This window comes from Amblyomma americanum, chromosome 8 (genome assembly GCF_052857255.1).
Source record: "Amblyomma americanum isolate KBUSLIRL-KWMA chromosome 8, ASM5285725v1, whole genome shotgun sequence".
Classification (NCBI taxonomy): Eukaryota; Metazoa; Arthropoda; class Arachnida; order Ixodida; family Ixodidae; genus Amblyomma; species Amblyomma americanum.
The window spans coordinates 71,185,561-71,208,920 of record NC_135504.1 but is presented as its reverse complement, the minus strand read 5'-3'; the positions used below and the strand labels follow the sequence as shown (position 1 = coordinate 71,208,920).

At 44.6% G+C, this 23,360-nt stretch overlaps 1 protein-coding gene across 1 annotated transcript; it reads left to right on the top strand.

Moving 5' to 3' along the window:
* The first annotated feature begins 12,542 nt into the window (after positions 1–12,542).
* LOC144101890 (uncharacterized) lies at positions 12,543–19,004 on the top strand. The gene is made up of 2 exons (XM_077635113.1): positions 12,543–12,603; positions 18,080–19,004. Exon 2 carries the CDS (start codon positions 18,088–18,090, stop codon positions 18,718–18,720), a length of 633 nt encoding a protein of 210 aa, XP_077491239.1. The 5' UTR covers positions 12,543–12,603; positions 18,080–18,087; the 3' UTR covers positions 18,721–19,004.
* The last annotated feature ends 4,356 nt before the right edge of the window (positions 19,005–23,360 follow it).

Here is a 23,360-nt window from a genome sequence, read left to right as displayed (position 1 = left end):
CGCTTCTGCCTTTGCCAGTGTTGCTGTGCACTAGGAATTTTTCAGCACGCCGATTCACACGCGCAGGGACTTGCAGTGCTGGAGCTCCAGTTTTCTCCAGCAGGGTTTGCGCACCAAGACGAGCGGTAGCACGTAGAGTGCAGCCCCCAATCCTGCGGCGTTGTACAGTCGCAGCGCGGCTTGCTGGGTGATGCCCTGTCCTCGAGTGGTAAGCTCGTGCACGGCGGCGGTGATCCTCTTCATCTGCAAAGAGGACTTGGTCGCAGCGGGGCGGAAGGAAAGGCGCCGGTCGATGGCCAGGCCAAGGTACCGCGCCGATTTACGCCAAAGAATCGAAGTCCCGTCCAGTGACTGTGGCGTAAGGTGCGCGCGCGAGCGCGAAACGCAAACCATGGTTACCGATCTGTGCGCGTCCAGCGACAGACCTAGGCCGTGCAAGCAGGCGCCATTTGCTGCCAGCACTCCCTGAAGGCACTCCTGCACATGGAGCGCCTCGCCCGGTGGTCGGCCCCCGGCACCACAGAGCAATGTTATCCGCGTATGTGTACATGTACACATGGTGTCGGCCGCTCGTGGGGAGGCAGGCCGGCACCGCTGACATGGCCACATTAAACAGAAACGGTGATAAGACAGAGCCCTGCGGCACGCCCAGTTCCACCAGACGAGGCTCGGAGAACTTACCCCATACTCGTACTCGCATGGTGCGCCCGCTCAGGAAGCATGAGCATATTGCAAATGGTTCCCGTTCACACCGGCTCCCTCAAGCACCGCGAGAATTGGTGATCGGTGGACATTGTCAAAAGCTCTCGAGACGTCCAGTAGCAGCAGCAGCGTGACCTGTCCTGCCACCCTGGCGTGCTCCACCGCTGTGACGTCCGACATCGAATCAGCCGTACACCGCATCCCACGGAAACCCGTCTGCCGCTCCTCAAACAAACCAAACCATCCGCAGCTCACTCGTTCAAACGCTGCAACGCCATATGCTCCATGAGCTTACCCGCCGCTGATGTTAGTGCCACTGGTCGGTATCCGTTCAGTTCCGTAGGTGAGCGCCGTGGCTTTCGAATAGGACAGACGACAGCGGTGCGCCAGTCCTCCGGTAGCTCCCGGCGTTCCCACACCACGTTAATCTGCTGCAGGAGGATCTGTCGTTGCTCCGCATCCAGGTTTCGCAGCATTTGGTAGGTCACCCCGTTCAGTCCAGTCGCCGATCGGCGGCGACAGCGCTACAGCACGTTGTTCAGTTCCGTCACGGTGAAAGGCACGTCACACGGACCTTCCAAGGTGACGGGAGAGGGAGTGGCACCGCTTCTGAGGCTCTCGGGTGCAGCCTTGCTAGCTGCACCTGCGGGGCTGTGCGGCATGAACCGGTCGGCAAACCGCTCTGCGAGGTCTTCGTAGCTTTGCCTTCTGGATATAGCCAGGTGAGCAATCAGTTGATGGTTCGCCTTCGGTTCTGGGATGCACCGCATGGTGTCAAACAGCATCCGCAATCTGTCGTCTTCCTCCATCTTTTGGCATAATGAAGCCCACTGCCGACGGTAGTTTGTTGGCGTGGCGGCGCGCTGCCGTGTCCATGCGGTTGTAGACCGTCCAGTCGGCAGTTCTGTCAGTCCGTCGCGCCCTTCGCTCAGCGCAGTCCCTTTTCTCGCGCAGCTCGAGCAGTTTGTTGTCTGGTGTGGACTACCCCGCTCTCACCCCTGCTCTTCTGGTGGCTGCAAGGGCGCTCTGGACCAAACTATTGAAAAAGGGGGTGTCTGAGGCGGCCGCCTGGTCTACAGCCTGTCTGAACGCACTCCAGTTGACGATGGAGTATGAGTGTGTGGCGTGCGCCTCCGCCGCAGTGGGTTCAATCAGAATTGAGTAGTGGTCCGAGCCGCAAAGACATGATGATTGGTGCCATGTCACCTCGATGCTTCTGGATGCAAAGGCAACGTTGATGCAGGAGTTGGGTGTTCCGCGTCGTCGAAAGGTGGGCTCGCTGGTGTTCAATGGAGTGAGTCCCAGCTGCGTTGCTGCATCATGCAGGCCGTCTCCTTGCGCAGAGTGGCGCGCACTGCCCCACGCACTGTGAAGTCACCGCAGATGATTTGGTGCAAGGCACAGCACGAACTCACTGCACGAAAACATAGCGCGTTCCACGAGACAGCTGGGCGCACGTAAACGCAGGCCATCGACATGTCAACACCACCGATGCGCACTGTCACCACAACACACTCCTGGGCATCGGTTGTCGCCGCAGCCGGCCCGATGAGAGTTAGTTGTACATCCCGCCGCACATACACCGCACACAGCGATTTCCCAGGCCCGTGGGAGCAGTCCACACGGCACTTCAGCACAGGACATCTCCTCACAAGTCGTTGCCGAATGGTAGCCGACATAGCCGGGTAGCCGTCGTTGGGGCTCCCCATTGTGGACCCGCACATATGTCTCCTGCAGCGCGATAACCTCCGGTGCTTTCAGCGATTCACATGCGGAGCTCAGAGTACCGTGCTGCAAGAGAGTAGACGTTCCACTGAAGGATTGTGGGGATCCGTGGTGGATCCCGGCGACTAGCCATGCTTTTCGGCATCCTGTCGAAGAAAGCCTGCAGCTTCTAAGCAGGCCCGGCGTCCTTCTGATCCCTCTGGAAGCAGGGACCTGAGCGCCCGCAGGGCGAGCTTCAGCTTCAAAGCACAGCAAAGTTACCTCCAAAGCACAGCAAAGTTACTTTGAAAGGCGGCCAAGGGAATTCTTGCTGGAAAATGATAATGTGGGAACTCTCCCTCTAAGCTGTAGACTCCCGCAGTACAAAGGAAGCCGGTTTAAATCCTTCACTCTGAGCTTGAGGCCTAATGACGGCTGCTGCCAAATCAATGAAGATGTCATTCTCATAGAAAATTTTGCCCATAGAGTGTCTGATGGAGAGCCGTGCATAGTTGGCAGGAAGTTCTGTGAAACGGAACCATTGTACAAAAGCCCGCTTGACTCTAGATGGGTTGGCATTTCAGTTGTGAGCAAACTCTCCTCAATAATGTGTTGGCCTATTGAAAATGTGAAAAAACTGGTGAAGATGCCGTACAAAGGCAAGTTTGTACAAAGCCTTGCCGCTTTTGCACACAGCATAATTTCTGGTAGTGCATGCACGAAGGGTCTAAAGCTTCCTAAGAAAGGCTGTTTTTTGAAACAAGCGTGGACTTGGATATCATTTGGGATGTTCATCTGGTCTGATGGCTCCTTGAATTTCGTTGCACAGTGTGCTCTCTATTTTCATTGTGACAGCTTTACAACTCCTTTCATTTGATTGTTTCTTACAGTTTTTGTGGTGAAGTACCGTTCAGCATGTCTAAAGCATAAGGATGCTTAGCACCAGTATTTATGCTGGGACTCAGCTAGATAAGCTGTATTCTGGTCCTAAAATTTTAGCATCTTTGCGCTTTAGTTTTTTGCTCTGTGGGCGCCTACCCAGTTCTTGTATGCGCTTGGAGCGTTGGACTGCAGTTTGTCTTATGTGCTACCTTGTAATGTTCCACTCATGCACATGTGCTGCTGTTTATATGGAAAGTGGCTCGGTCTTTTCTTGCTCTGAGAACAATAAAAATTCTAATTTTGTTACCTTGTTAAGAATGCTGCCAGCATTCAGCAGAACTATGCCGAGCTACAAATTATTTTCACTTTTGGAAAGTGATTCATTATGGTAGTCACTTGCTGTTGCTGATTCGTTATGGTTTTTCCAAGCACCCTTACGTTGGGTCCGGCAAAGCAAACGCTTGTTTCGAGTGTCATCCAGAGAATACAAATGGTCATCGATCTTCAGCTTATCGTTAACCAACGATACCTTTTGTCCGTTCAATCTCTCGACAGCAACGGACTTCCACAATTTCTTGTACAACTTGTACAATATCTTTTGCATCGTCATTGCTGATGCTAACAGATGTGCCTTTACGTTTCTGACAGTTCTTAAAAGCACTGTCTTTTTCTTTGGAGTCATAGAATTTCTTAATTACTGGTCTAGTGGCATAAATGATGTAAATGTACTTTTCTCAGCTCCTAATAAACTTGGTAAGGTGGGGAAGAGAAAGCGGGAAGATTTGAGACGAAAAAGCGCCTGCAATATAAACCATGCGAATAATTTCGTTGCCTGCAGGTGGGCGTAATATATCATATTCCCTTTGGTTTATAGCCTCGCTTACATGAACCAGACAGGCCGTCGCATTGTCAGGCTCATAGAACACAAGACTTCTTTGGAAAAGAACGCAAACCTGGCAGAACAATACAACTTCTCAAAATCCAGTTGTAGGTTCAGTGCCGTGTTAGTCTCCACGTTCTTTGTCCTGCTGTCCTGTGCTACTGAAAAAAGCTCGTTATGGATTACCAACTCGCTCAATATACCACTCTTCTGCTCTAAAGTTACATATGCTAGGGGCGTTGTTTTCAACTCGTGACTCTAATGGCATTCGTGCATCCTTTGACACAAGGTGGTCAAAATTTGTTGAGCAACAATGCTGAGGGTGATTGCATTTTTGCCAGATCTAACGGCCCGGCACAAATCATCGTAACCACATGTCTAATCGGGAAAGTTCAAAGGTTAGCTATGAGCCATCATAAATTAGAATCATTTGACGAAGTTGGTACAATGGTACGATGCTACAACTAAAAAAAATAACACTTGGCCATGGTCCGTGCCATCACATATTACTTGGCTAACCGATCACAACAATACATGAAATGAGCTTTTTAAAGTTTGATATCATTAAAGAACCTGATATCAAAACACTCGAGCATACAATTTCTTTTTCTTGCGATTAGCTTCTTGTTTAGGTAACAAGATAGCTTTTAACTACGGACTATTTTTTTTGTCATAGAGAAATTTCGTGCGGTGGTCCTGAATGGGGTGAAGCTTCACTGTAGACATAGTCAACATGCTTCGCTTGTTTTCTTATGTCTATCAACACTATTTCTATGCTGCAGAAGCCATCTTTATATCTCAAAAAAACCCATTTTATTAAATTAGTGACGAGCTTCGTTGAAACACCTGGAATTATTTGAGTTCTGGTCTGGAGTAACTTGTCTCGAGCTAGTTGAAGGCTGATTCTGCTCTTTGTATCTGTGCGCATTAACCCACTGTGCATGCATGTGCTGAACCTCTGCATGAGAAGCAAGCCGCCGCGGTGGCTCAGTGGCTATGGCGCTTGGCTGCTGACCCAAAAGACGTGGGTTCAATGCCGGCCACGGCAATTGAATTTCGATGGAGGCGAAATTATAGAGGCCCGTGTGCTGTGCGACGTCAGTGCACGTTAGAGAACCCCAGGTGGTCGAAATTTCAGAAGCCCTTCACTACGGCGTACCTCATAACCTGATTCTCTTCGGGCGTTAAACCCTCATGAACTATAAGCCATCTGCATGAGAAGCAAGAGTTCTAGCAAGGCACGATAGACAGAGGGCCTCTTCGGGAAACAAATGAGCGAATTAGTGTGTGTTGAATGTATACTGTCCCAATTCTCTTCTGTGGTCAGGTGTCCTTCAGAAATGTGCAGCACAAACCACTGGTTCCTGTCGAACCGTTGCGTAAAAAGGAAGCAGTTTCAGCATTCCACAAAACTCTTTGGCATAGAAATCATGCATGTCTCCTACCAAATGCATTTCTACATCTTAAAGGGACCATGAAATGACACATACTGAGGTTAAGAAAAGCACGAGTGATAGGTATTCTATCAGTCATCATCGCACCGCAAATATTTTTAAGCCACCTTCGTTAAAACTGAAGGTCATCATCATCATCATCACCAGCCTTACTACACCCACTGCAGGGCAAAGGCCTCTCCCATGTGTCTCCAATTAACACTATCCTAAAAAAAAAAATCCGCGTGTCGATGGAATTGCATAACCAGGCCTGGAGTGCGGCCTGATCTCGGTGACCAGAACCGACAACGCATTCTCGCACCAGAGCAGGATTTGGCCACCCTGGTGTAGTACTTGGCCACAACCTTCTATGATCAAACCAAAACTGAAGGTATCGGCAATTAAAAATGGTGCTCCACTTCGTATCCCTCAATTCATACACGCCGATGTTCCAGAAAAAAAAAAGATAATAAAAACAGGCTTGGACTCTACCTCTGTACCCCATCCTGCCCACTCGCCCACATACGCTCTCTCAGCATGCCCGATGACGTCAGTAGGCTTGTCCAGACTGCCCTTTAACGTCATTGAGGTAGGGGATATGTGGTGAACAGTCGCAGTAATCGGTTCTGAGCTGCTGCGATAAACATTTAAAAAAATCTATTTGTAAATTATAAGGTCCACACAGAGCTTATAAATTTGATTCGAATACTCACAAAGATCATCTCTACAGATCTGTTGCATTAGAATGTGACCATCAGAGTCATTCCAGGGACCCTCTAGTACATACTTGACTGTGAAGAACTGTTATTACCCAAGGCTATCTTAACTTCACTAATCCGCTCTTGAAATCAACATAGTTCTGCCATATTATCATCGTTTGCTCTTAAAGTAGGTAAACATCTGAGCGAACGGAATTTGGGTTTTATTAGACTTTTTAGCCTTTGTTCTTGAGTTTACAGTCCAATCTAGGCGAACAATCGCAAGCTGTTGAGAAATGACGTTTCTGTTATGAGTACATTGATATTCAAGGCGTGTAAATTTACATCTTTAGTTGCAGTAATGTGTGGTGTATGCGCACACCTGCATCATTAGCACTACCTCATGATGCCTTTCCAATGCACGATTACCTGCGTTTGCAGATGAACAATGCCCTTGTGTCTTTGGGGCTTTTCACCTGCATATGCGACTATGCTTTGCTTCACTTTGCAGGCATCGTAGCCAACAGAGAGAGTTCAAGGAATACAGGAAGCCTAAGGGAGGTCCTCCAAAACAACTGCTGCCAACTACGCTGTCCCACAACGTTTTGCTCGTATCCTTTATCGCTGCATATTCAGTGATTTGCGTGCGCAAAGATGAGTGTGTAACAAGAAATGTGGTGGCACTTTGGGCAGGATTACTTCATCATCATCATTAGCCTGATTGCACCCACTTCAGGGCAAAGGCCTGTCCCATGCCTCTCCAACTGACCCTGTTGTTTGCCAGCTTCTGCCACCGTATGCCAGCAAGCTTGTTAATCTCAACCACCCACCCAACTTTCTGCCGACCTTTGCTACACTTGCCTTGTCTTGGAATCCACTGTTACCTTTAATTACCAGTGGTTATCATGCCTTCGCATTGCATTACCGTGGCTAAAATGCCATGGCAGGGATTGAGAAATGCCGTGCGTGATATTATTTGGATCCCGTAGAAAAACATCATGTTTAGAACTTTGTTATCATATCCTGAAGCACAGTGCCAGTTGTACTTTTTTTATCCTTGTTATTTGAACTCTGCCTGAAAGAGGAGAAATGGGCAGCTACATGTGCTAAGGCTGTTCTTGACCTCGCCTTTTATTCATTAGACCCTTTAGTATTGCTCATAGCCTGTCTTTGCTCATGTACCGGGATCAAGCTCCAACTTGTTTCACTGCTGTTTGTTTCTGGTTTTCTTTTTAGTTTAACAACATCCTTGGAACCTTCTGATGAGACTATATGTCATGATGGAATTACATTAAAGGGGCCATGACAGCCTATTTTCACACATACCCTGCTTACTACATTTAATTCTCAACTTGTTAAATTAAAATTCTCCCAAGTTTCAGTTGATTCTGTGGGGTAAATATTTTTAAAATGATTTTTTGCCGTTTCTTCAGCGAACTGCTTGCTGGTCTGGCAACTTGTGATTGCTCACGTCACAAGGACATACCCATCCCGCGTCGTCTGCTGCGTGCTGTTGGGCTGTTGAGGTGCTTGCATACACACCGTACACGGCGGTCGCTCGGAATTTTTCTCTTTTTTAGGTTATCGAAATAAAATGCATTTTCAGTGTTTTCTTTTTGGTAGCCCTCAGCTTAGTACGCGACCTGAGTGATCCTTAAAAAAGCGGACTTACTCGTGGCACCCCTTTTCTGTTTTTGGAGGAAAGAGAAATCGGTGGACCCTTGCTTTATTATTTACGCTCATAAACATGTTATTTTTATGTTATGAGTGTAGTTTCTTTTGAGCAGTCAAGCTCTCCTGTATGTGAAAAGCGGCATGTGTCGTGCATGCCGTCGTCAATGTGCGCCATGATTGCCGCTGCGTTTTGTAGCTGGCTCCCAATTTCTTGTCCGCTATTCTTCGGCTCGATAATTAAACTCGAATCATCACAAGGTGGCACTAGAGTAACCTTGAGGCACGAAAGGAGCAGAGAAAAGTACCGAATGAGACAACTTCCTCCCTGCATGTGTGCATTTGTAAGTCGAACATACATTCTTTTCGGCTCGTAAAACCCCTTTGCAGGAACCAAGCCGCTTGCAAAACCCTAAGCGACTCGAATGCTTTCACTGCCCGCTCCGATGAATAGTCTCCACCATCTAAATGAGCGCTTGAATACAATAGTACATCATTTAGCGTTTACTGTGCGTGCACATTGTGGCCTAGGAATGCGACGATCACGACAACTGCAGCCCCGGGCTGGGGTTGTTTACATAGCTGTGTGCAAACACTACTGCTCGTTTGCTTGGCATAAAACGCAAGGTGGGCTCTCCTTATCTTAAATATTACATAGTATTGCTCACAAATTGTAGTTTTACTCATTTACACGCTATGATAACACTGCAATAAGCACCGCTGATGCTATATCGCCTGCCTGGGAAACGCTTCGCGTAGGACCGGCGCTTTCCGCAAATTGTATCTGCTTCCTGTTATGTCGTCAGTATTTGATTTTAAAGCGCTTTAGCTAAAAATACGTTCGGACATCACTTGAATCAATGAAAACAACCAGATTTGTTGTCCACAGTCGACGCCGACGGCTGCTGCCGGCTGCCTTCAGCGCATATCGGCACTTTCCCCTTATTGTACTTGCACCCTGCGATGTAGGCTGCCGTTGTGTTTAGGGTTCTGTGGCCAAAATTACGTTTGACAGCTATTTTCAGATGCTAAAGCTTGTGAATTCGCTGTCCGCAATCGCCGAAATCGCACACACGAATCCTCCGTACCCACTAGGCCTCGTCACGAAAGGGGCGGGCAGTCCACTGTCGGCCAAAATTCAAGCATCTGGCAGGAGTTCCCCACTGAATAATAAGAAAGTAGTAGTAAGTCTTTTTTAAAAATAATAATAAAAATGGAAGTTAAAAGATTTTTGGTGACCCTGGCATCTGCCATCACTGTGCTGATGGCACCTGAGCTGGGGCAGCGGAAATAAAGGATAGCAGGCAGCTGTATAAAGAAGTGAGATGAAAGAAGTGAGGGGACAGCAAGAAATGACATAGGGAGTGGTCATTGAGACACTATTTACAAAGGGTAACAATAAAGTTGTCCAGGTTGTGCGCATGTACAGTCAAGAAAGAAAAAATAAAAACGCGTGCACAACACTGCGCACAACAGCTGGGTTGGGGCTCCCAGCTGTTTCTCGTCCTAGGTAGTGCACGCGGAGGGTTCGGTTCGGTCACTGCGCGTCACTACATGGCGCAAAATAGACGGGATGTCAAGCCCGTCTGTTCGAGAAATGCTCAGAGGCTCACCAAGGCTTGCTCACGGGTGCGCGCACTGCCCTGCGGCCACAACAGCGTCTTGAGCGAGTCCGGGAGTATGCCCAGCACCCTGTAGTTACGAGCATATCGCGACGAGCATCAGCGAACATGGCCATGCGAAGTAGCAGGTGCTGCAGTGTCTCCACTGTACCGCATCCATCAGGCACATCACTCGTATCGAGCCCGAGACGCACCTTTAAAAAAACAATGCCTGCTCACCTCGCTCGTAAGCAGGCCATTCTAAGAAAGTGTGAAGATATGAAATGCAGCTGCTCGGTTCGCTTTTTTCGATAAGGATAAGGTGCACAAGCGCAGTTTTTTTTTTGGCCGTCTATTCACCGGGCGGGAAGCTTTCACTCGGCCGCACAAGCCCAGGCGACGGCGACGAGCGGCACCGTCGTGCGGCGTTTTCTGCCCGTGTCGCTCAATTGCCTCGCTGATATGTTCTATGCGCAGGCGCCAAATGAAAGCACATCTTTGCTGGTGCACGCACATCGCATATGTCGCCGCGGCTAGCATCAGGTACAATAAGTTATAAAATTCTTAAGTTTATATAATGTCGTACCAGCTAGTCCCCCACCACACTCTGCCAGTTCACACTAAGTTCACTCTTACACTACTGCGATACGGGGTCGTCTGTCGTGCTGGCGTCGTCGTCGGTTTAGCTTGACAGACCAGTGCGTCAGTGATGACATTTGCATACCGACCAGCCAACCGACCGCCGATCGCCGCCCCATCGGCCTAGTGTAGCCGGACCCTATACCTATTCCGAAGAATAACTGCGTTACTATTATTAACGCCAAATTTCAGAAACTGAATCATAAGCTCTTGTATTAGTTACTGAAGCATAAAGCTGCAATATGAAGAACGACGATGTCATGGCCCCTCTAAGAGTTTCACAGTTGTAATCAAATATTGAGTGATACATTGGGAGCAGAAGCATTTTCTCTGCTGCTACTGAATAGGATATATGCTTTATTTTATTTTGTTTTGGGATTAGTGTTTGTAAATATTCTGTGTAAACACTGCTGGTTGTAATTTTTCTTGTGTTCTCTCGGCACGTTTAATTGTATCCGTAGCATTGGCAGCAACGTGTTAAACGAACCGACAACTCACCAAAAACAAAACATATCATGAGAATATGATGGGAATTAAAAGATCTCTATTCATATTGTAAAACTTAAGCACTGTAATTAGAGAAATAAGGATCTGTAGTGTAAAATTGGCATAGGAATAAATTGTAGGGGACACTTAAGCTCTGCCTTCCGAGTGACCAATAATTAATTTAGCTGCCATGTGCCATGGTATGCAGTTTTCTCAATACCCAGTGGGCAGGTTGTGATGATGCCATAAGGTCACATGACCTAGGTGGCCCAGCTGTCTCCTAGGTTATTTTCTGGGGACTGCCTGGCAGACCCATGCCCGTGACTTTTCGCTCACAACGCCGGCAGCACAGATAATTGATTTTTGGGTGAACGGGGCCTTTAGCCCTGTCGCGATGAGAACGCATCATACCTACTGAAGCACGATCCCGTGGTGAAACCTTGGTGTTATCGGTGTATCCCATAACATGACCACACCTCTGTAAACTATTACTTATTTCTGGATAAGATGTGTCCATCATATCTGATTATAATTTATGCTCTCTCCAATGCACCTTTCGAGCAATGCTCCCTTCACCACGGTGGCTTAGTGGTGAGGGCGCTCGGCTACTGAGCCGAAGTTCATGGTTTCGAACCTGGCTGCGGCAGCCACGTTTCGATGGAGGTAAAAGGCAGGAGTACCCATGTACTGTGCAATGTCAGTGCACATTAAAGATCGCCGAGTGGTCAAAATTATTCTGGACAGGACTATGGCAGCTCTTTCTCTTTCTTCTTTCACTCTCACATTCTTTCCTTCCCTTGTGGTGTGGTCCTGGGTGTCCATGACATAAGTGAGACAATTAGTGTGCATTTCCTTTCCTCAGAAACCATTTTTCAGTTTTCAATTTTTGCATCACTAATGATGTGCTTTCAACTTTCATTCCTAGATGGTGCCACAGTGCTTTACATTTCTTGGTTGACATGGTAGCCATGTTCCACTGAAATTTCCAAGGAGGTACACATCACTGTACATAACAACTCTGGGTGTGGAGACTGAAATGGTCGCTATGCTCTACCATCACTGCCTAATTAATATTTGACGGCTGTAACTGTGTCAGCTTTAGTTCATTATTTTTTTCTGGTGCATGATTGTCGTCATGCTCACTGATCATTGTTTCCAGCATAGGGGCACATGAAACAGGCTCATTGACTGTTTGAAAAATTCCTGGTAAAAACTTTTTATCGCATTTGTCACAAAACCATTGTGGAGTCGAACACCTTAGACAGTAAGCTTTTTGTTGTGGTGAAAAAGTATTGATGCCTAAAATTAAGCTGTCGGTCTTATTAAGAGTGTCTGTCTATCCATGCTCTGTAGGTGGAATTCTTTTCCTCGTGTTTTGTATTACACATTTAAGTTGCCATGGGCTACATTTTTCTGTTCAATGCAAATAAACTGTTACCTTTTTTTACTGGTTTTGTCAAACCCCTGAAAGGTAATGTAATTGTCACTCAAAATGTGTCATTCTAGTTCAAGCCAGGCTGTGTTTTTTGTATTAATGTGATGACACCTAAAGAAAGTACCTTTTTCAAGCTTTCTCTGGTGGTGCTGCAGATCTGCTTGCTTTGCTAGTAGAACTTGTTGCTAGTAGAACTTGTTGTTTCTTTCAACATGAACCAACTCGCCCAAACTAGAGTTTTACTTGACCATATTTCTCCTACAATGGGCCCTTTCCTCTTCCGAAGCTTCCGCACCAAACCTGCCATTACGTGTCTCAACCTGATTGCCGTCTCAACGTGCCAGTCTCGAGTGGTCTCCTACTGTTTGAAACGGAAAATAGTTCCTTTGGAGGTTCAGTCATTATTCGGAGTTCTGCAGCCATCTTGGGGGCACGTCAGGCGCGTCTGCAAGATACTCAAGTCTGAGTTGGCGTCAGTCTTGTCTTTTGTGTGCCTTCTGTGTCCCCGTTTCTTGCGCCATTACCAGTTTTTGCTCTAGGCAGGCCGAAATTTTGGCTTAAGTTATTGTGTTGGGGGACATAATGTGGTGCACACAAACAGATACTTTGCTTACATGAATTGGTTTAATACCAATCCTGATGACACTGCAGAGCGAATTCAGGAATGAACATATGCGCTACGGTAGTGTATAGGTTGCAGGTGAATTGGATAAAAATTGGGTTTTTTTGGGCCTTACCCCACACTGGGGCTCTGTCGGTCTGCTACCGGTGTTTTGTACCTTTTAATTTGGTCACAAGGTGCATCCACTTCTCTAATTCCTTATGAGTTATTTTACAGCTTAGTTGCTGGCATCAGATAAGTACCAACGCTCTAGCAAATAAACCTCTTGCTTTAAAACGGGGTTCCACTCAAAGGCCTTCCCTTCTTGCAACAAACGTGTTGAGGGGGCAACAAAATGGCCCCATTGGCCTAACAGTGAGTGCGTCCTTTCTACCTGTGTATCTTTCCTCTAGTGTATGCACTCTCACTTTAAAGGCAATGGAGATGTTTCCTGTTTCCGGTAAGGCTGCAAGGGCTCCTGTATTGTTTGTTGTTTTCATGCTGGTGCCTTAGCAGTTTTACTGCATTCAACTAAAGTACTGTATTGGCCTCACCACTGATTCATGTGGCAGAAGGAACAGTGAACCACTTATGACTGGAAAGGCAGAACAACCACCGTGCAGGGGATTCAATTAAGGGCCTTCTTTCTAGCTGCCGGTGCCCTTTATTTATGTGCACAATGAGAAATGAGTCTCTTCGCTGGCATTGTTGCAGTTGGCATTGCACTTGACTTCTTTCTAGGTAAACCAAGCAAGTTGTGCACCGTGAAGTGGCACTATTCGAACATTCCAGTCATTAAGCACTCGTGTTGGATGTATGAACGGCAGCTGTTCAGTGATTTAAGTGGCTGCTAAGGGACTTTGGTTAGGATATCACTGTTATGTTCTCCCCTGGAGATGGGGAAAGTTGGAGAATTTTTTTTTTAAATGCATGCTTCTACACTTCAAATCTGTCCTGTAAATATCTGCATGAGTTAGGTTACTGTGCGTGTGCTAAAACTCTAGTAGATCAGGAAGCATAGGGACTGCAGAGCAGAATTCGATAGAGTGGCGTGACTTTGAGGAACAACCGTCTGATGCAGTGTGTACCATGAGTCGTTTCGGTAATGCTTTATTGTCAGCAGTCCCTACTTGCAGCACCAATCAGGTCTTGACACTGAAAAACGTTAAGAGTGGGCACAGGTTACAGTCTACCACTGAGCGGTTTTGAAAGTGAAGAGTTCCTTTCTACCAAATGAATTTGTTTTGTTATCCACTATTATGCCACAAGAAATATGCTTCTACCACTTCTATTGGACATGACTAAGATATTATCATTGTTTACACTGGAAGCAGCTCTGCTTGCGGCATCGTGTGAGGCTTATGCTGCTTTGCTCTGCCTATTTTACAAGACAGTGCAGACAAGCCAAGAAGCTCCTGCTGTCGGCAATGCACCTTTCTGAACAACTCTTGCGAACATTAACATTTCCAAGTGTTTCAGTGTTCTTGGCCGTTCAAATGCATTGTCTGGGCAATCATTGTCTGGGGTTTGCACACAAAACAGTACATCAGGCCTTGTCTTTTTTGCTCTATGAGTACAGCCAGATCCCTTCCCCTTCCAAGTTCAATATGAACTTGAGTATTGGAATACACAAAGCATGCATACAAAGAATGCTGCTATGGCTTTGAAGCTTTGCTTCTGCATGAGCTAATTTGCTGTTCTTTATTTTGCAGCATTATAATCAATGCTGAGAAGACAAGATGCTTGCGGAAGAATGTTTTGAAATCAACTGCGGTCAAGCTGTATGCAAATGCATATAGCTTATTGCTCACATTCTGTAGAAGAGCATATTCAGTGATCCAAAGGAGTGAAACTCTGCAGGCAAACGAAATCAGTCTTCAAATCCAGCATGCCCAGTCACCAAGGCTTAAATTACAAACATTGTAGAAGATACCTTATGTGGCATGGCACTAAAGCATACAGCAAATGTCATGTTCAAACCTACGTAGGCATATCATAAGCAAGATGCCTATAGTACTTTTTTTTTCTTGTCCATTATCTTTCCTATCTTTTTGCGTTGAGAACTAATGGTTAGTTCACAGTAATTTTTTTGTGTTTTGTTGTACAGTCATTTCTAAAGCAAGTGTTCAAACATCTCTTCTTGTGGCACTGCAGTTTGTATTTTACTTCCACTGTTTTTCTCTGCTTAATTTTGCAGGCTGATATCGAGCCAAGGGGTATATGCTACCACAGAAAGAAATCTTCAATACCTATCCTCATAGGCTCAATGGCCTGATGTTCATAGTCTGTAAAATAGCTTGTTTACAGACCTCAGTGCGTGGTGTATATGGACAAATGGGGTGCATGATGCCTTTTCTATCGAGAGCACAGATACTGGGACATCAACGATGGTTATTGTTTAAGATATTATGGGCAACATGGTCTAAGCATAAAGAAGGGTATACGTATACAGGTCACCTTGTTGTCATTTGATGGAGCACAATGCAAGCAGAACATAATCTTTCAAGATATTTGCTGAAAGAATAAGGTTCAGTAAAAGAAATACATTCTGTGCAGTGAGTAGCCATTGAATGCATGTGCCTTTGGTCAACCATCCTTGAGATCTCGCTTCTGGTGCTTAAGGGCCTTTAATTTTTCGAAATGTCTCGCCTTGACCTTCGTGTTACAGTGACATGCGAGTGCATTTCTCATTATTTTGTTTATTTTCTCTGCTGTTTCTTGTTTTTTTCCTTTAGCCATGGTTGAGGCTTTATGATCAGAGCATCTCTGCCAAAGCTGCAGTAACAGCTTTTATTGCTGCTCAGCCAGATATTCAGTGCTGAATTATAACCTGTTCTGTTTTACCTGAAAGCCATAATTGGTTGCTAATTCAATGTTCGCAATATAATCTGCTTTTTTGTGGTTGGACATAGAAGTCTGTTGATATTTTTCATGTGTATAACATTGCTGACACTAGCTGGCTAAGTAATATCTATTCCTACATGCGTTTAACACAAACCTTGACATTTATTTCATTTCTAGGTTTGTGGCAATATGTGTCTGCTTGTGTAATCAAGTGTTGCATTCTTATCTTTAGATGCATTTTTATTAAATTTTGTGTGTTAACATGGAACCGTGCTTATTTCTATTACAATGTGTATGTTAGTTTCATATGTGACAAAGTATGAACCAGCTTTGAGATGAGAGGGTTTTGCACTCTTACGGTCTGCTAGTAACCATGAGCTTTTTGCTGGCTCAAATGCCAACTGTAGGGAGAATTCAAAGAAGGAAATTTCGCTTCACAACTATGCTATCTTTAATCCCTCCAGTCACAGTTCGTTTTTATATGCACATTATATTTGGTGTCTGGTGTCCAGTGAAACGGAGCAGCGAAGGACTGACTTTGCAATGCGACTGAGCCAGTTCCACTCGGCCAGCTGTAGCTATCACGTCACTTCAGGTTTATCCAGACCATAACCACAGCCTTTTTTGTGTGCTTTCATTTGCTTGTTTTGCTACCTTTAGTCCTCTAAAGGCCTAAATTGTGATTTGTTTAGATAGTTACTCATCTTGTGACAGGAATGAGTTTGAGGCCTTGAAGTTAAGTCATGGTACAGACATATGAGAAGCTGTAGATATTGCAAATAGGAATGGTTGTGTAAATATTTGAAATTTCTATTATAAATATAATATGTTATTCGGTTTATATTCAGTTCAAGAAATTAGTATTTAACAGTTTTTGAATGTTGGAAAATTTTGAAATACTTAGCAGAAATCGAATACTATGCTGACTTTCGTTAATCCATTCATGGCAAAACCAAAATATTGCCAAATTATCTGAATATTAAGTTTAAGGTGTCTGTCAAGTAAACTGTGCAATGGAATTTGTTTCTGTCCTTCATCGGGTGGACCGTTATCATACGGGCACTGATTGGCTTGGACATCAGGCAAAATTCTGCTAGTGGGTTGGTCACATCACATGAACTGAGAACATGATGGGTAACCACCTGCTTCAAACAATCATAGATTGAGAACACATCTTTTCATCACCAGCAGTAGCCTGACTACGCCCACTGCAGGCCAAAGGCCTCTCCCATGTCTCTCGAATTAACCCTCTCCTTTGCCGGCTGTGCCCATGATATATCTGCAAGCTGCTGAATCTCATCAGCCCACCTAACTTTCTACTGCCCCCTGCTACTGTAGCAACAGTAAAAAAAAAGCTATGGAAATTTCCGTTGGAACTGATTGGACATTCCTATTGGTTTTAGTTGGATCTTCCAATCGGTTCCAGTCGTGTTTTTATCCAACCAACCAGTCAACCTCGCTAAATCCAACTGGACCAACAAATTCGATGCATTAGGCCCTAGCAGTTAGTGCATCCAGAAAATATTCACGAAATATACCTCACAATAGGTGCAAAATATTTCTACAACTTAACATATTATGAATATGATAAACGAAAACTGATTTGTGATTATATTAGAGAGACACTGTCTCTTGTTCTTCCAGTACACCGAAACTGCACAGTTGTCACAGGCTTATCACTGCACATTGAGCTTCGTTGCAAGGCTTCACTGCATTTTTTTTGTCAGTGATGTGGAAGGGGGCATTTTATAACAACCTTTGAATAAATCGGTAATTTCTTCCAGTCCCTCGAAACTGGAATTAATCAGGTTTTGCTACCCATAATGTTACCTTCAATTGTTGGATCATATGAATTCACTGATTTCATTTTGTTACTCATATTGCATGATCAAATCACCTGTTGCATATTATTAAAGGGACATGTTTGTCAAAAAGTGGCGATTTTCATTTTAAAAATTCAATTTATTTTTTTTTTACTGTGTCTAACTTTCATCTCTCCTCTTTTACATATAAAAAGTTCAGAGCTGGAAATCATCCAGAAATTATTAAAACACTCGGTTAATGCTGTCTAATAAAACACTATACATTTCTGTGCACACCATCGTATTTTGTACAGTGTTGAGTCAGTATAGTGTTTTATATTTTGGTTGCAAAGGCCTGAACTTTTTGAAAAAGAACTCCGGGCAATGTTTGCTTATTAATATTTCATAACATCTTTTATTCATATTCAATATTTAAATATTTGCAGACTACAATAATTGCGCATTTGGGTTGGTGGGAATTATTTCTTTGCCATGTTCCTTACATATATCCAAGAAGTTGGAAGATTTACTTCCACTGGACAGTTCTTCTCGACTGAAGGGCCCAAACTCTGCATCCAGATGTTTGCTGGAAAATAAGATATGACTTGATACTAAATTTGGCTTTTGTTTCCTTGTCATAAACAAGCTCTGGCATCTTGGGCCCTAGGTTTTAATGAAAGTGCTCTTGTTTTGAAATGCAGGATCAGTCATGGCAGACCAGAACGTTGGCGTGTTTCCTGGAGAAATTCCACCTGATGAAAAGTGCCCGGTCAACTACAGTGTGCCATTCATTAGTACAAGCATGAGTACTCACCGGGACAAGCCCACAGGCAAGCAGATTCACCAGTGCACCCACTGCGGCAACATTTTCAAGCAGAGATCACACCTGGTGGAGCACATTCGCACCCACGCAGGCGACCGCCCGTATCGTTGCAGTTACTGTGATAGCGCATTCGTTTCTAGGGGCAGCCTGGTCAGACACCTGCGTACCCATACGGGTGATCGTCCATACCGTTGTGACCACTGTGGCAGCACATTTTCTATAAAGAGCAATTTGGACAGACACCAGCGCACGCATACGGGTGATCGTCCATACCGTTGTGACCACTGTGGCAGCACATTTGTAGAAATGGGCCACCTCGTAACACACGTCCGCATCCAGACTGGTGAGAAGCCATTCCAGTGTCAGCTGTGCCCCATGGCCTTTGCACAAAAGGGATCCCTTGTGGCACATGTGCGGTCGCACAAGGGTGAAAAACCATTCCAGTGTGACTTGTGCTCAAAGGCGTTCTCAGTTAAGTGGAAGTTAAAACACCACAGAGACAAGACACTGAAGGAATAGCAGTGTTCCATGATGCCCTTTGGAACGCGTTTTGGTAGCTATCCTGTTGTAACCAGATAACAGCATGCTATCTGGGTGACCTATGAGAAGCGTGCTATGCTGTCATGGTGCTCGACTGCTGTCTCGAAAGACCAGGGTTTGATCCTGGCTGTGACGGCCGCATTTCAATGGACCCGAAATGTTGAAGGCATGTGTATTGTGCGATGTCGGTGCACGTTTAAAGGACCCCAGGCAGTCGAAGCTACCGGAGTCTTCGCTGCGGCGTCGCTCGTAGCCTGAGTCGCTTTGGGATGTTAAACTCCATAAACCAAATGATACCCTATGTCCGTAGTTAGTTTAATTTGCAGGCATTTTTTAATTTTTAATGCTGACACTACACTGGCACTGGGCTATTTCGTATGTTCTTTTGGAACCACTAGCCTACTATGCTTCCAGACTTCTGTGGACTAGAGGAAATTGTGACACATAGGGATGACATCACTTCCCATTAAAGAAAGGTTTTCAGTGATAATGTGTCCAGGATTTATACCTCGTGTTCGCAGCTTTCCAATGAAGATCAGAAGAAAATCTGGCCTTATTGTTTATTGAAATTTATTCCCCTCAGCACACTTGTGTTGCTTAGATGTTTTATCACTTTACGGATTCCTATTGAAGCAGCTCTATTGACATAACGTCAAAAGAAAATCTGCTGTGTTGTTTTTTCAGTGTGGCACTCTGGTAGTGCTAGCAGAATGTATGAGAGAAGAGAACAAAAGATTGCATGGCTTGCTTCAGTTTTTAGGCTTTAAGAACTAATCTTTTTAACCAAAAGCACGAAAAAGTTTCACTGCACTGGTGTCACTTGTCAGATTGCTCTTTCTGTGCTGCGTGCAAATGGCATATTTTGTGGAATATTGCAGCCTATTCTCAGCCTTTTTGTCAGAATAGCAGTTGTGCTGGAATTGTGCTTTGAGTTAGCTTCTTCGTAAGGTGTTTGTGTTACTGAAGCTAGCCTTGTCATATTTTCATTGGGTGTTTATGACAAGAAGGCTATACGGTTTGTCACCACTGATGTCAGTGTTTCTGTAATTGCTGTGAATCATCATAGGCTGTTCAGCTGATGTGCTTGTAGAAACAATCACTTCGTAGCATCGAGAAGTCTTTCAGCATGTTTTCTGTTTACATTTTATTTCTTGTGTGTTCTTGGTTCCTTTGTAGGAGTGTTTTGTTACACCTGCTGCCAAATGTCGTCTCGGCATTCTTGCTGTTTGCAGTGCTTATTTCCTTATTTGTGCTCTGTACATTAAAACTCAAAAGCATTGGTACTCTTTGGTTTCCCATCTGTGTAAGTTTTAGCCCTCCCCATGATTTCTGGTGTCACTAGCTGCATTGGTCAGCTCTGTGCCTGCACGATTACTACTCTGTGTGGTTGCATTCCCTCACTAGTGACACAACAGTGGACAGTTGTTTTGTTGGTTGACTTGGAGAAAGATGCTTTCTTTCTTTCTATCAGCAGTCATTTACTTGAGTTAGGGTTGGTAACATTTGGACGAGCAGCAATCAGAACTGCGTACTTAAAAATTACTCCCCAAACTGTGGTTTCATTACTGTAGTCTGAAACACTTGTGGAGAAATACAGTGCAGCATTTGTAGAGTGCAGCTATATTCTTGTTTGACATGTATGCTGGTCATAAACTAGCATCATTGTCTTTACTTTATTGGGCAGTGTTAGCTGACAGTTGCGCTGTATTGTTTGTAATAAAACGGGTTATGTGGCTCTTTCTTGCTATACTGATGTGTCTCCAGCAGCAAAAAAAATGCATTTATTGCCAAGAAAATGTGATGAAAAATGTTCTCTCCACCTGATCCATACTCAAGACATCAGGATCAAAACAGATCCGCAGTGACTGCTTATAAGAGAATGGCAGTGTACCCTCAGCGATCCACATGAAAAAAATTGTCTTGATGCACTGCGTGTTTGCTTGCAAAGACGGCTGCTAGTGGTGACACCTATATGTTATGTTGGTAGTGTGGTGATATATCGATTTGTGTCGGATTCAAATTGTCTTATGTGTCCCTTTGGTGTGCTATTTCTTGTTATCATCAAAATTAAGTAATTTTCAGCCTCAATAGTATTTTCATGCCTTAAGAAAGACAATTTGTTAGTTCTTCAGTGCAAACCACTGGATGTTTTGTTGCGGAAATGTGGGAAGTTGTGTACACACTGTCGTAATTAATGAAAACAGCAACGCACATAAGCCGCGACTCATAAAGTGAATATGCAACGCGTCGCGTAAATAAATTTTTTTTGCAAGTGCACATTACGCTTGACGTTGAGAGTAAACAAATCGTTTTACAACTGGCCACAAAATATGTACGCAGAAAAATGGCAGATGACTTGCTACCCCGCTCACTGTTTTGTGAAATAATTCATTATGTGGCATAAACAATCTAGCTTATTTGTAACTTGAAGGATTCGAAAATCACCTCAAAACAAAGAAATCGCTGTTAGATGCTGTCCACTCTCTGAAAAAACTGAGTTCGCTTTATATGCATTCGTGCCCATAACGTGTCAAAAGGTTAAAGTGTATTTTAGAGCGATTTGCTATTCCACTTTGTAGCAGACAGGGATAAAAAATAGGATACACAGAGGTACCTGGTCACTATTGTGGCACTTTATGCTTCACCATTTTTCTACGTTTAAGCATCTCCTATTTCTGCTTGACAAAATTTGAACTATGTTTTGGAAATTCGTCAATACTTGATGCATTGCTTCTCTTTCAGTGGCAGATAATTACTGTGGAAACATTTATCCTCTGGAAAAAAAATCTGACAATGCTTGCCTGACATGCTGAGTACATTGTGACCAGTTTCCTACACTTTTTCAAATTATTCACTTGACATCAGTCTAGTCATCACCTTAACACTGTGTTATCTTTTGAGGTGAGATATGCTATTCACACTATTCTTTAAGCTAAATAGAAGATCTGGTCATTTTTTTCGGGTATTGCTGTGGTATTAAAGGGGCTCCGAAACGTCTTCCGAGGAGAGCAGATCAACTCGCTTAATCACTGCACTGTGTTGCCATGAAAACGAGCCAAATAATACTGTCCTACTCGCAGCAGACGACCCACAATCGCGCGTCAGAGTTGGCGAGCCCTTCCCGGCGACTTGTTATCCTCGCACCCTTCTGCGTCCCCTGCATCTGCGTATACAAGGTGAGAGGTGGCCATTGGTTAGATTCTTGCAGACGTCAGGCAGCTACAGTGGCCACGGTCAATAAGCCGCTTGGCTCCTGTGGGTTGGGAAGCTTCGCTCCCAGAGGGGGTCGGCAAAAGAGCGCCTACCTTCCAGCGTGCAAAAAGTGATGAGAGGAGAGGGAAAGGCGCTGAAATTCGAATTTAACTACAGATAACTCAGCCTCTACAAAGCACATTTAAATATGCCTTGCTAAACACTATTCGTGGAGTGACGTGCTTCAATATCCCATGCATGCCACAACTTTATTAGAGCATCCTTCACAGCCCCTTTAATACTTCTGTTTGGGTGAGCGGGCTCATTTCTATTAAGGTACGTACTTGCACGAAGAGAACTGGATGCAACAAAGAAACACATTTGGCATGTTTCGCTCTGTTCATGTCGTACATGTTTGTTCATAGTGTCCTGTCTTCCTGCTAGTATGTTCCTTATTAGAGGTGGTGTGGTATGCGATAAAACACATATGCAAACTGCCGCGATGGCAAAGTGGCTGTGGCGTTTGGCTGCCAAGTGCAATTAAATCTGGCTACTGTGGCTACATTGTGAAAGAAGTTGAATACAAAGAAATTATGTGCTGTGTGGTGTCGGTGCACATCAAAGAAAACCAACGTAACAAATTATTGGAAACTAATAGGTACCTTGTTTTGGCAGAAACTAAGCCCCACTGCTCCCCATCTCCCAAGTCTGAGTTACAACCACACACCTCCAAATGTTGGCTGCGGCCTAGGGCTGCTCTAGGCACAGATTTGTGACCATAGTATAAGCTGAGTAGTTGCTGAGCACAGTGCCTGTTTGCATATTTTTCTTGTCCAGATTCTTTCATATCTTTTGACTCTAAGTGATGGATGGTCCCAAGTTCTTTTTATGTGTTGTCAAACATGCAGTCATTTATAAAGGAAGCATATTAAAATCGCTGCTTAGGGCATTGCAGTTTTTATTTTACTTATCCTGCTTTTCTCTCTTAACTTTGCAGGCTAATATCAATGAGCCAAGGAATACATGCTACCAGATGAAGAAGCCTGCAATTACAAATCTTCCCAACCCTCATAGCCTCAATGGCCTGATGTTCATAGTCTGTAAAAGAGCTTGCTTACAGGCCTCAGAACGTTGTCTATACAGACAAAGCGGAGTGCATGATGCCCCATTTTTTGAGAGCACAGATACTGGGAGATCAATGATGGCTATGTTTAAGATACCATGGGCAAGATGGGCTAAGCATAAATAAGGATATAAGTATGCAGGTCACCTTGTTGTCATTTGATAGAGCAAGCAGAATATTTTTTTCCGTAATATTTCAAGATTTTTGCTGAATTAAGAAGGTGCAGTAAAAGTAATACGTTCTGTGCAGTGAGTAGCCATTGAATGGATGCATGTGTGGTGAACCATCCTTGATCTCACTTCTG

Bases quoted from the DNA above. Each gene is read 5' to 3' on its own strand.
- LOC144101890 (XM_077635113.1), top strand. From the start codon at position 18,088: ATGGCAGACCAGAACGTTGGCGTGTTTCCTGGAGAAATTCCACCTGAT.